Source organism: Natator depressus, chromosome 1 (genome assembly GCF_965152275.1).
Source record: "Natator depressus isolate rNatDep1 chromosome 1, rNatDep2.hap1, whole genome shotgun sequence".
In the NCBI taxonomy this organism is placed as follows: Eukaryota; Metazoa; Chordata; order Testudines; family Cheloniidae; genus Natator; species Natator depressus.
Genome location: NC_134234.1, coordinates 336,786,730 through 336,800,783, shown reverse-complemented (window position 1 = coordinate 336,800,783; position 14,054 = coordinate 336,786,730). Strand labels below are relative to the sequence as shown.

The 14,054-nt window shown below is 47.4% G+C and overlaps 1 protein-coding gene across 1 annotated transcript in view; it reads left to right on the top strand.

The window, feature by feature from the left end:
* LOC141987482 (store-operated calcium entry regulator STIMATE-like) overlaps positions 1-10,795 on the top strand; it is a 67,838-nt gene extending 57,043 nt beyond the window's left edge. The window contains exons 7-8 of the mRNA XM_074952848.1: positions 672-782; positions 10,134-10,795. Of these exons, the coding sequence (XP_074808949.1) occupies positions 672-782; positions 10,134-10,247 (225 nt within the window). The 3' untranslated portion in view covers positions 10,248-10,795. The remainder of the gene's footprint in view (positions 1-671; positions 783-10,133) is intronic.
* The last annotated feature ends 3,259 nt before the right edge of the window (positions 10,796-14,054 follow it).

The window sequence follows — 14,054 nt, the reverse complement described above, 5'->3', positions numbered from 1 at the left end:
TGCCGACTCATGAGGCAGTACCTCCAAGGGGGGTGAGCAACCTCATTCATCTTCACTTGGAAACCTGCTGCCACCCGTGGGAGGTGGGGCCATGGGAGCCCCATGCAGGATTTGCCCCGGGCCCAGAATGGCCATAGTTTGTCCCTGCTGCCACTTCTGCTTGGCTCAAGAGCAAACTTTCCCAGCATGTGGGAAGCCTGGGAAGCTGAATGGGTGAGCCTTGACTCTGGATGCATCATGCTTCAGCCATTTAGAGCTGCAGAGCATGGTGGGAAATCCCTCTGACCCAGTACAGCCCTGATCTACTGTTTAATCTCTTTTCCAGTGGGTCCTCCAGCAAGCGCCTGCTCTGACAAACCGACCAGGCTTCAATGCAGAGGAGAGAAAATAACTCCCAAAACACACACTTGGTCAAACTCCTGCAGACATGGGGGCCTAATCCTGTAGACTGCAGAGTGTCCTCTACTCCATTTGTGTCAGTGGGGTCGAGGACGCGAATTGCTTGGTAGGATCAGGTTGTATGTGAGCTGTTGGTGGTCACGGTAAGGCTTTAAAGCTGTAGCACCTACCTAGAGCTGCTACCGCCTTGCAGTTTAGGCTGCACTAAAGATTGGTCATCCAAAGTCGGGGCTGTTGGAACAACTTGATGGTTTTCCTTTTTCCCCTCCAAGGCTGTTATGTTCTGGGTCGTGGACAGTTTGATCATGAGGAAATATAAGCAGAAGGACAGCCTTGAAGGCAGCAGGTCCATAGAAAACCCCGTGAGGAATGAAGAATCCCAGGTAAGCCCAGAGAATGTGCTGTGGGCAGATGTGCACAGACAGCCAATCCTAAGTCAAATGAACACCGCTAATTGTGACTGCAGTGGGTAGCAATGACACGAGGTAGGTGATCTGAATTTAGAGCCAGCTGTCACAGGGCCGTGCCTGCCTTCCCCTTGGGGAGGGGGATAGTCTTACCGGGATTCTCCTTGAGCGCTCCCTTGTTAATGTTGCAGAAACGGGAGCACTAACCGAATCTTGAGCCACTTCACCCCATGGAAGCAGCTCTCCCAGCGAGCATGGACAAGTCTTGAGATACTGGATGTGTCTGACTCCCTCAGGTCTGCTCTCTGACGCTAGGGAGTGGGTGAGCGCATGAAAGCTTCTGCACCAGAAATGCAAGGAGAGAAAAGGCGGCAAGAGTTCTAGAAGGGCAGGCCCTTGTTTCTAGACCCTAGGAAAGTTCTAGAGCATGGCTATGTTTGGAAAGGACTTAAAATGGTATCACCTCTCTCAGTGTTGAGAGGCAGCATGGGCTGGTGGACAGGGAGTTGGAGACCTGGTTTCTATTCCGAACTCTGCCACTGCCAAGCTGTAACCTGGAACGTTACTTTGCTTCTTCAGCTCCCTTCCCACTCTGTCTTCTCTGTTTAGACAAGGACTCCTAGATGGTTGTACGGGGCCTAGCATGATGGGGCCTTGATTGCAGTTGGGCCCTCTAGGCACAATTCTGTTGAAAGCAGTAAATATCCCGTATCTGATCCGTAGGTGTCCTTGGGCGCGACCAGTGTTATCCGCTGACACCATACATGTATTACACTCAGCCACTCCTACATCACTCCAGCTGTGGAAAACCAAGCTGGATTCTAGTCTACTTCATGCACCATCAACAGACTAGCCTGATCAGTAATGACAGCTGAATGCCGTGACAGGGCGTGGCTTGATATTTTTCCAGATTCCAGGTTGAATTAATGCTTTGAAAAATCATTCTTAATTTGTGAATCGAGCGAATGTCGTATGAAGTCCATTGAGAATCAACAGAACTCCAAAGGAGTCGGAAGCGACACCTGTTGGGGCCCTCACGTCTAGTTAACATGTTTAAAGTTGTAGTCAGAAGGAATTTTTTTTCTTGCTAATGTCTCGTCTTTTGTTGAATTTTGGAGGAAAACGTGCTTGTGGGGGAATCAGAGTTTGCCAGGTGTCTTTGTTTCTCAGCAAGCAAACTGCCAGTTAACTCTGGTGTGAGTCACCCTCAGTATATATTTGGGTTAGTTGGATGTTCACGCTTTAAGTCCAAAGGAAAAAAACATTATGTTACAGGCAGATTTTGTTCTCATTGTTTGCTAACACAAACAATGAGAACAACAGAGTTCACCGGACAGAAGTCACATCCATGTCTGTGCTTGGGTTTTGGGCAAAGGCCATAATCTAACTAGCTGGATCTAATTCTGTTCTTCCCTCTCCCCACCCCTATTTTCAAAATGCTGCATGTACAAATTCTGATTTCCTGCTGTTCATTGGCAAGACCCACTAGACTGAAAAGGAGTTCAGCAGTTACAGGCTAGCTTCTGAAATAGCTGCTGCTTGGTGGAATTAAATACTCCTTGAGAAAGGGGGGAAGAAGAGGAACAGAAATAATACAAGGTATTTCACATTCTGCTTACAGAATAACTTTCATCTCCAGTACCTGTTAAGTTTACTTCCCTCATGGCTTTAGTCAGAGCACATCTTCTAGTAAGTGTAACTGGTTTCTGCATCATGCAGGTGGGACTGCCAAACCAATTACTACCCGGCTGTGGCTTCTGCACTGAAATACACACTGCAAGGTGGCAAGTAAGAATGTTCTTAATTGGTACTGATGCAGTTTACATAACTTCAAGCCAGAATTCTTGTAGAGCTTGTGTATCTGATAAGCTCCCACTCCTAAAGGGCGATATGGCGTTAGTGGATTCCTTCCTCTTATGGGACCAACAAAGCAGAGACAGATGTTAACAGCTGGTCAGCCAAGAAATGAGTCATGCACATCCTGGTGCAGCAAAGCCAGCCTCGTTCTCTGAATGGGAGCTCTCTGAGCTATGGTGTGTTCCAAAACATCTGAACCTTGCATTCCGGGGATTTCCAACAATGGGGAGCCTGTTCTTGAGAGCAGACACCTTTTAGAGTTCATAGGAGTTGAAAGGCAAGTTCAGCCAGGTGAGGCTGTGTCTGAACAGTTCTTGCACCAGTTTAACTATCTTGGTTAGGGGTGCCGTGTGTGTCTTTTTTTGTTTTGTTTAACCACTAGAGTTAAAAGCGGTACCAAAAACTGTAGACAAGCCTGTACAGATCCCACATGCGCAAAACTGCTAATTACTCTAAATTCTAACCAGCCAGACCCAATTAACGCTTCTCTGGTTATGGCATGATCTTGGCCTCGTAGTCGTGGTTGATACTCAGGAGTGCCATCTCCTCTAATCCCATTTAGCAGGGATGGCTGTGGAGGTACATTCAATGTCTGTAACTCGTAACGTCTTTCATAATGGGCGGACACGGGTGCTACTTATCCCATTTTTGTAAGTTTGAAGCCATGTCCAAACACAGAAGTTGCACCAGTTTAAAGTTGTGTTTAAACTAACTTCTGTGCATAGCTGAGACCTGATCTTAACCCTCCCACAAATAGCACAACTAATCCTTTATTTTACAGCAAAACATTGGAGCCTCCGAGATCCCCTTTCACCTTCATGTGGCATCAACAACAACAGTACACGTAGACAGTGGAGGTCTGTAGCACGGAGTGTCCCATGGATATTTTTAAATATGCAGACACAACTGTACGGCAGCCATTCCGTCTGGGATAGAACAGAGCAGGACTCAATACCCAGTACACTGCTGTTGTTGCCAGTCGCATATGGAAATATACCCTGCCATCTGTCTTGTCGTGCTGAGGAATGAACAGAACACCATAAAACTCTTTACAACAACCTGTTTCAGGTCAGGTTAGTCCATAAAGAAGACTGCTATCCAAATCTCTAGAAGTCAGGAAAGATCAACGATTCTCTACTCCATCTTCTTGCCAATGCAGTATTTCTCTTTATACCACATTTTTCTAATGTTCTGACAGTCTAGCTTTAAATGTTCCAAATGATGGGCTTCCATTAATAGACCTGCCTGTTGGGAAGGCTTTTTTCTGATATTTAGCCGAAGCTTTCCCTTAGCATCTCCCATCTTATTGTATATTTGAATATTATTTGAATATTGTATCTTTTGAATATTTGACTTACCATCTCCCTCTCCTCCCCCTCCTCTCACTTTGTTGTTACTTAGCAAAACTTTTAGTTTCACCTCTTGTGAGGAAAGAATCATAACTTTTGTTGCTTGACTTGGACCATCCTCTCTGGTGCGAAGTGGAGTTATGCCAGGGAGTGGTTCATCCCTCTACTTGGAGTGTCCTCTTACTGGAACTTTATATGGGGATTGTTGCCTTCCTGCTCTGTGTCCTTATGCCTCACCAATTTCAACCCATAATTGCATTGGCCATATCACATTGCAAACTCAGAGCTCCTGTTTTTCAACCCACAGGGATGAAGAGTACAGAAGTGGGAATCTTCACAGAAAATCTGGGACTTCTGTCTCCTCTTTCTTGGTCTCCATGAAACTTCCATACAGCCACTTGCCATGTGACCGCCTATCTGTACAATCATAGAAGATTAGGATTGGAAGAGACCTCAGGGGGTCATCTAGTTCAACCCCCTGCTCAAAGCAGGATCAACCCCACTAAGTCATCCCAGCCAGGGATTTGTCAAGCTGGGCCTTAAAAACCTCTAAGGATGGAGATTCCTAGGGGTAACCCATTCCGGTGCTTCACCACCTTCCTAGTGAAATAGTCTTTCCTAATATCCAACCTAGACCTCCCCCACGGTAATTTGAGACCATTGCTCCCTGTTCTGTCATCTGCCACCACTGAGAACAGCCGAGCTCCATCCTCTTTGGAACCCCCCGTCAGTTGAAGGCTGCTATCAAATCCCCCCTCACTCTTCTCTTCTGCAGACTAAATAATCCTAGTTCCCTCAGCCTCTCCTCATAAGTCATGTGCCCCAGCCCCCTAATCATTTCAGTTGCCCTCTGCTGGACTCTCTACAATTTGTCCACATCCTTTCAATATCCTAACAATATCCACGTCCTAACAATATCACAAGTCACCTTTTAAATGGTAGATAAAATGACAACCCACCTGGCAAATCTAATTGCCCAGGCCACAAAGGTGGTGTGGCCGAAATCCAAAATCAAAGGCTGGAAATGGAGATTTGGTTGAGATCCATCCCTATTAATTGACTCATTTGCTCTCCTGATTGTTCAATAAGGAGAATTTCCTCCCTCTCTGCTATGTTATTAATCTCCCTCCTTTCAGGTGCTAAGCGTCTCTATGCTTGGCAGGGGTTGCTCATGATAAAGTGCCTGGAGTTTATCAGAGTTCATCAGGCCTGTCTAGCAGCAGGCGCCGACAACTCCCCGTCACGTAGCTTACTTGGATTTCAACCTATCTTCACAATAAAGGGTTTCATTCTTTTCACCTGAGCTCGGAATGCGCTCGCAGTAGAAAATGGGTCCCAGTTTTAACCTAGTCTTAAAACCAGCACTACTTATGGCTGCACCAGCTGTTTTGTACAGGGCTGCTTTATTGCTTGGGATGCCCCACGCTGTGAGAAGGTACCTAGCAGAGATGAAATCCCACTGTTTGATGGGGGACAGTGAGTAGCTGGCCAGCCCAGAGCCCGATCTTCCATCTCATGTGTGTATGGGCTTTTAAGGTGGGGCCCGCTTTCTCACTCTTGAGCTATAGATGTGAAGGGAGGTGACATAGGGCTTTGCGTAAGGTGGAGCGAGGGCTGTGGCTTAGGCCAAAACTAGCACTTACAGGGGGATTTTTCATCCTCTCAATGGGGATCTATTAAAATTTTCCTTCCGGGCTAGTCTTAAACCCCAAATCTAGCTTCCAGGACAGGCTTTTTCCCATCGCCCCTTGTGCAGTTCTCTCCGTTCCCATCTGACTTCCAGTCTGATCTGCACTAATGTTTGCCTGAATCGTTACACGTTGAGTTGAGGATAGGGTGACCCTATGTCCTGTTTTGGCTGGGACAATCCCTTTTTAAAGCCCTGTCCTGGCCATCCTGCCTCTTTTTTTTTTTTTTTTTTTGCAAAAGTGGACATTTTTCCCGTTTGCTCTTGCCGACTTGATCAACTGGACAAATGGCCTCTTTTGCCAAAACAGTGGGATGCAGTGCGGAGGAACGTACTGCGGGGAGGGGCGAGTAGAGATGCCAGCCCCGCTCGGGGGAGGCAGGGCTGGGCTGGGGGCGAGGCAGTGTTCCAGCATGTGCAGGGCTGGCAGGTTTCCAGTGACCGGGCAAAGGCCCCCTGCTGCGGGGGGAGCTTGGGCAAGTGGCTGGGGGTGTCCCGTTCTCCCTTTGGACAATATGGTCACCTTCATTGCACAAGAGCTGAGTAAATGCAGGCTGAAATTAAGGCTCCTTGTTCTCCTGCCTCTGCTGGAGTCTGTTGTGACAGTAAACCACAGACCATGTCAATGGCATCATTCTCTTCTCCACTCCGTGAAAACCAGTAGCATTTTCAAAGCCCTTAATGTTTCCTTTGATCTCTCTGGGTCTGTGGCTTTTCCCCGTGGCAGAAAGCAGATTTAAAAATCAGGAATACACGTTTGTCTGTCCTTATTTTCACATTTTCAGGTTGTCTTTGTGACCGCTACTAGCAAGGACCCTTATCGTCCCGATGACGTGCACTGGTTACTTTGGGGTTGGAGTGGGGAAGCTGTGCCATTAGTTCTAATGCACCAGCCTTTCTTAACTGGGTACATAAATCGGCACAATTGGCAGACACTTAAATGAGACACTGATTAACATAGCATGCCGTATTTCAGATCAGAGCTGAGGTATGTCATTGGGTGAGGAGTGGGGAATGAGTGGCCGATCTTTCATAAGCACAAAATTCACTTTGACTTCTTAAAACAGACTAAGTTTTTGTGTTGTCTAAAGCATTGTAACATTAGAGATGAGCAGGTTCTAAAGTAGCTCTGATTCCACCTATCTCTTGGGGCGAAATGGATTTATCAGCTTTCTTCTTCTTACCGGATATGACTGCATGTCACGCTCATTTCTTTCTGCATGCTCTATCCTTGTGATAGATCAATTATATGAAGAATCTGAGTTCAGGGTTACTGCAGCTGTCATTATCCACCCTGCTGTCTACAACAAAATAGACTGGCAGAGTATGCCTGCATCTGTGACCCGGTGCTCTTGAGGTTGGACTAGGTGAAATGGCAGAGTTTTAAACATCAACAAATCAGTTGTCTCTTGCTTCTGACTTGAGGCCTGTATCAGAATATGTAAATTACCCTGGGCATATCTATTGTGTAAATATTGGCACTCAAATGGAACACTGAAACAACAGATCCAGCTGATGAGACGTGTGTTCTGTGCAGGATGTAGCTCAGAGGTGTTTTTAAAATTACAATGCAAAAGAAGCATTTAACTGTGTTGTGGGGGGGAGGGAATGAAAGCAGTCAAATGAATGAACACTTATGGGGGGGGGTTCATTTCCTTCTCAACTATCTGGCACTTGAGTATAAAGAGGCACACACTAAGCAAGCCCAGACTGTAAGAGTAGACATGAGAACATTGGTGAATCATTGGGGTACAAGACCAGGATGGCACGGTGACTGAGGAGTTGGGAAACCATGGTGCTGTTCCCAGCTTTGCCACTGACTTGGTAGGGCTTGGTGCCTCTACTGTCTAGACTGAAAGCTCTTTGGAGCAGAAATTCTGACCCTTTGTTTGTCTTACCAGCACTTAGCACGGTGGGGCCCCTCACCACTGCTGTAACACAACCAATGCAACTGTCAAGGACAAGCTTGTGTTGAAGTATCACCTCTCTTTAAGGGTTTGTCTACACAACAGAAGCTTGCACAGGTTAGCCTGAGCGAGCCAGCTTGAATCCAGCTAGGGCAGATGACAATAGCAGGGGAAATGGAGCAGAGTGGGCCAGACCCTGGGTATATACCCACCTTGCTAGCCCACTCCAAGCCCACCCTGTGCTGTTTCCGCCATTATATTACACACCAGCCCAGGGATCGGCAACCTTTGGCACACGGCCCATCAGGGAAATCCGCTGGCAGGTGGGCCGGTTTATTTACCTGCAGCATCAGCAGGTTCGGCCGATCGCAGCTCCCACTGGCCTCAGTTCCCTGTTCCAGGCCAATGGGGGCTGCGGGAAGCAGCACGGGCCGAGGGATGTGCTGGCCGCCACTTCCCACAGCCCTCACGGCCTGGAACGGGGAACCGCCATTAGTGGGAGCTGCGATCGGCTGAACCTGCGGACGCTGCAGGGAAACAAACCGGCCCGGCCCGCCGCCGGATTTCCCTGGCGGGCCACGTGCCAAAGGTTGCCGATCCCTGCGCTAGCCTATCAAACTAATTCCCAGGAACAGCTTTAGCTGTGTAACATACCCCAAGAGGGACCAATGTCTTGGTTACAAATAGCACGTGAATAACAAGCCATTTCCCTTTTACTTTCCACTGGTCTCAGTGTGTTGTAAAAGCCAAGTGTGACCTGACAGCATCTCTTAAACATTGCTGGATTTTCTGTGGATTGCTGGAGACGTCATAAAATGTGTGGATCGGGCTGGACTGTGTGGGCCTCTCTAATCCCTTTGAAAATGTTGATTCATTGCAGCAGTTTGTTTTCCCTGTTTAGCCCTCCTGTTGCTGTGGTTACTGGCCCCACCGTGCCGCCTAAATGGTAACGAATGAAAGACGTGTTCCTTTGTTATGACAGTGCACCGGGATCATGCAATTTATGTCCCCCATGATATCCAGGTCCAGGACCGGGGACGAGGCCTTCTTAATAGTCTGTCCTCTGCCAGTTTTTTGTCTTTTGCATTTAAAACACTCTGGCCAAACAAAGCATGAGCAAATTCTCCCTTGATATGGGCATTTCATAAAGCCAGCACATTTTATACTGCATCCCTAATGCACTGTGTCAGGAAACAGTCCAGAGATCCAGATGACATGATTAATAACCCGTATAAAAATTCAGGCTGTGATATTGTTAGATCTCTCAAGCTGAGCAGGGCAGGCCAGATCAACACTTACATAGGAGAGCTCCATTAAGGTGATGCAGGAAGCTGTGTTTTAGGAGCTGGTACTCGTCTCACTGAGCCAACTCTCAACTTGTGCAGCGTGGGCTGGACTGTGCCACTGGAGGGGCTGTCTTTTAGAGAAGTAAAACTGAAGCTGTCAGAATCTCAGATGTACACGCTATATCCAGGAATCGACCGAGCCCTAGCCATATTTCCGTAGGGGTTTAGCTACGTCGTCTGCTTAAACTCAACTGATTGAAATATTTGCCTTCTCTTCTACCCTTAACTGTTGCTGGATGCTGTTGAAAAGTTGTAGCCTACTCCAGAGGTGGCTGCATTTTAGTGGTTTAATTAAGTAACTCAACATACGTGACTTTGGCCAGTGCGGAAGACAACAATGGCAGGCCAATGAGATTTTGTGTCTGCTGATCAGAAGAAAGCAGGCTCGTCTGTAATTTTCCTGTACTTCGTTGAATTAATGGTGGTAGAGTCCATTTTTCTTGTATGTCCCTGAATAAACGTTGTTTACCTTTGATTTTCTGTTTTAAAGAATGATATATATATCATAAATATATTGCAATAGCACCTAGAGGCCTTTACTCCACTGTGCTAGGCACTGTGCTAGGCACTGTACAAACAGAGTGAAGAACATTTCTTTGCTTCAAAGAGTTTACAGTCTAAAGACAAGATCTTTACAGTGGGTTGGGGAAATGACTGAGCAAACCAAGGGAGGGAGGATAGGGTACAATAAAATATAGTTTAACATAGGTGGGCATAATGCATAGCAGAAACCACTTAGCCAGCCAGCTGGCGAGCTGACAGATCCGACTTCTGCTGTTCAGCTGATCTGATTTCACTTGATTTTGAACACTCATCTATTCAAGCTGCAAACAGCATGGGATGCCCTGCACACACCTACCCGCTGGGGTAACTAAATGCCTCGCTCTGTAATAAGAAAGTTTTGGTTGAGGAGGGTTTGAGTTTAGATTTTGCTGAGTCTGTCACTTGATTGCGGAGGAATAGGCATCTTGGCCAACTCCTGTATTAAACTTAGGGTAGCTTTGTTGATTGCTCACTGACCTATCTTTATCCTTCAGAGCAGTGCTGTTCTGGGAGATGTTACCTATGGTATGTCCAGTTAAAAGGCATGAAGAGGTATGAGATCTCCAGCCAAACAGACTCTTTAGTCACTGAGCAATAAGTCTCTGTCGAGAGTTGAATTGTTCTTGTTCTTCCTTTAGGTGTTGCTCTGTCCTGACTTGGATTTTGATCAGTCTGAAAGTGACCAAGACATCTCAGGACTCCAAGGAACCAGCCAGAAAGCCACACAGCCAGGCTATCAAGGGGTACTTTAACAGCAACATCAAACTGAGCCAAATGGAGAGAGTGCCAACCAAGAAACCAGCAGTAGAGACTATTTTAGAAAACTGGACTTTGATCTGATGTTGGAAGTTGGGGTGGGAATGCTAGTTTATTGCACAGTTAAATGGAGATCACATGCTGTGTCGAACCAGATTTGCCCTTTGCAGTTATTTTCCTGATGGCGTTTCTGTACCTTCTGCATTCTTGCTGCCCAGTGTGATGGGTGGCTCTTCATACACCATTAACTCCGGCTGTACCTGTATTTGTCTCTAAACTGGACACTCCTAATCCTATCACGGCTAGGACCGTAGAGAGAGATGTCTCTGGCTGGCCAGCTGGCTGTAGAGTTTGTCAGGATGGTGGTAGCATAAGTCAAAATACTAGATCTTTTTTATACGATGGAAGATTTACTTTGTACTAACTCCACTGTGACGCTTTCTGCATGCACAGCTTGCTCGTAAATAGCTCACTTGTAAAACATATTTAAAAATGTCTTTGGGGTTGGACTGATCATTCCACTGCATCTGACGTTTTTACTCTTTTGTAGGGATTGTAATAAAAGTTTGACTTAAAGTTGCTTCATCTTTGGAATGCATTCCTGGGCTTAATGTTTTGCAAAAAGTGGATGTTACAAAGGAGATGGCTCCCCTTCTAAACTCTCAATCGCAGGGACTTGCCGCTTGCTTTGCGTTGCCATATCTGAACTGGAACTGTCCTGTCTTGGCCCAGACGTTAATCTCGTTAAAAATCTGGGCAGTCAGTTGGGTTAATGATGTGGGGAAAAGCTGGTTTTCTAAAGCCAGATTTTTCAAAAATCTGTGTCTAAAGTGATCTCTAAAATAAAGCCTTATTTAAACAGGAAAGTTCATCTGGGCAGGAGACAGCTTTCCCAAGGGTCGGTCTAACATCTGGAGAACAAACTCCCTCAGGAAGGACCTAAGGACCGCCCCAAACCTTGCCACCTTCTGCTCCAAATGCAAGACACCCTTCTTCAGCCTGCCATAAACACAGATTAGCATGTGCACCCTACCAAAACGTTCCATCGCATGCACAATTCTCCCCCCCAGGAGAGGGGGGAGAGAATGAATCCCACGTGACTGATATGAATCGAGTTGCTTAATGCATAACTGGAAGGCATTCAGATTCTACAGTAATCTGAGCATCCTAGAAGTGTAGGACTGGAAGGGACCTTGAGAAGTCATCTAGTCCAGTCCCCTGCACTCAAGGCAGGACCACATAATAATGTGCCGTATAAGACTAGAAATATTTATGCTGCTGAAAAGAATTTGTGATCCAAAACCCCTTGACTTCAAGGGAGACACAGGGCTTCAAATCACACCAAACACACATTGGATGACATGCTTCTCAAAATGCACCCACCTGCAGAGCCTAGTGCCTTCACTGGGCGCTATCTAGCTCTTAGCACCTTGGTTTATAGGTCAATTAGGGATTGTCTAAATGCGTACTTGGTTCAGGGCAAGCAGTGTGGAGCGTGTGGTCATGTACTAACCGTGCCCTGGTGTGTGTTAATCGACCTCATTTCAAAGCAGAGTAGATTAAAGGGCACTTGGGAACTGTAGTGCGGCAGCAGGATCCAAATGGGAACTTCGGGCATGGCAGGCTAGCGGTAGATTTACACCCCAGCTTGTGGCAAACTAAGCCTTCATTTTTGCAAGCTCTTCTGTAGAAGTATAAATAAGGATTTTGGAGGCTGCCTTAAAAACGTTTTGCCCCAAGCGTGTGTGAAGAATTTTTAAACTCTGCTGCTTGAAAACCACATTGTAGGTGCAAATCCTGAGGATCATGTAGCCTTCACCGAACAGTGCACAGTATTCCAAATATCTTGAAAGGGGAGGCTTTTGGAATTTCCTGTTAATGTGAGTCAAATGACCCATTTTTTTTCCTACCCAACTGTACTGCTCTTGGAACAAACCCTCAAGAATTGGCCATTCTAAACGGCTTGGCCGGACGGCTATTCGCGAAGATGAGTAAAATCCAAGTTTCACACCCCTCAGTGGAAAATTGCAGTTGTGTGGGTAAGTTAGCAAAAAGGCCAAATTTCCGGGCTGCAGAAGGGCCTGAACCAAGACCTTACAAACGTTTCATGACACTCATTAAATAAGAATGGGTCAAAACAGCCCAGTGTAGAAAAGGCCAAGTGCCCCTGCGCTCTCTTCCTCCCCCCCCCCCCACCCCCAAATGTTCTCTTAAAGTCCACACTGCGTGCGGGTAAGATACCTGCCCGTGTCTTCAGCCATGGGACTTCCCAGGATGTGCAGTGTCACCGGTGAATGACGTCCTGCAGCTGATGGGTGGGTATGTCACTGGGGGAACTAGGACAGAGGTGCCTCCCTTTCACCCCCTGCCCCCACCAAGTGGCCTTTGGGGAGCCAGAGGCTCTAGCCTCAGGGGCAGAAGCAGGAAACCCAGGACTTTCCTGCCAGAACTGCAGAACGTTGACTGGCTGTTTGCTACAAGCCTCCCCCTCCCTCAGTGTCTCTTCACCTGAGCTTCCCCCAGACCTGTCCTCTTCCCTTTCCTTAAGCTGAGTCCTGCCTAAATAACAGTCCCCCCAACACAGTGGCACCAACATGCCCTATGCTGTCATCCTTGTTCCCCCACCCTCTCTCTCTCTCGTCTAGTTAGCCAATATTGTCTCCTTGCACTGAGCTGTTTTTTGTGCTCCGATTGTACAGCGCCTAGCACAATGGGCGGCCTGGTCCATCACACAGGCTCACAGGCCCTACAGTAATATAAATAGCCTGTGAAGGCAGGATGGCTTGTGCTATAGGCAATTGGAGCATGACAGGTAGGTGTTCATTCTACAACTGCCCCCCCGGCCCTTGTTGGCATCTTAGAGGGGACAACTAGCAGCTGGGAATGGAGCTGAGCTATCCTCAGACCTACCAGTACTTCCTCTAGTTCAGAGCTGTAGCACTTCTTGCCCTGTGCTAATCGTTCTGCAGGGAGTGGCTTCGTTCTCCAGGGAAGTCATACAGCATAAGGCCAGAAGGGCCTAACAGACCAGACCATCTGACCTGCATATCACAGGCCGCCGCCACCACCCCGCAGCCCCCGCACACCAATGTCAGTAACCCTACTTAGACCAAGTATTGCAGCCCTCAGGAGACCAGACTCTTCTGTGCCACAGGCAGAGAACAGGAGCCACCGAGGTGCACCAGTTCCTGAGGTCCCTGCAGTGGCAGGGAAATATTAAGTGAGAGCTACCCGGGCACCGGGGTGCCTTTCAGAAGCTCTTGATTCAGAGGAGAATCTAGGATTTGCGATTGCTGCTATCCTAGGGTCCCATCCTGCTCCACTCAAATCTATGCTGCTTAAATTACTGTAATCTCTGAGCACCTCAATCATTATATAGAAAACAACTTTGAAAAAATCTGCCTCACTGTACCCACTCCTCTCCCTGGGCGGCTGTCATAGCTGTTAGTCACATCACCTGCAGCGCTGTTGTAAGACAGTGAGATACTATGGCGATGAGTGTGGTGGAAGAACGTGTAGACTAGAGCACCTCCGGGAAGCAGGGAAGTACCGTTATTCTCATCTTTGTGTCTCGGCTTCCCAAAGGACTTGCCTGAGGAAGGCTGGTGGAGCTGGGACTTGAAGAGCTCTCCCATGTCTTTGGCTAGTTCCCTCATCCCTGGACCCATCTTCCACCACTCCACGGCAAGACTCTGACATCTATTGTTTGCATCGGACTCTGGGCCAGAGCCTGCTACTGATTTTTAAACATCTCCACTGCGGTCATGAAGGCCATTATAATCAACCACCTGATACTTGGGGCA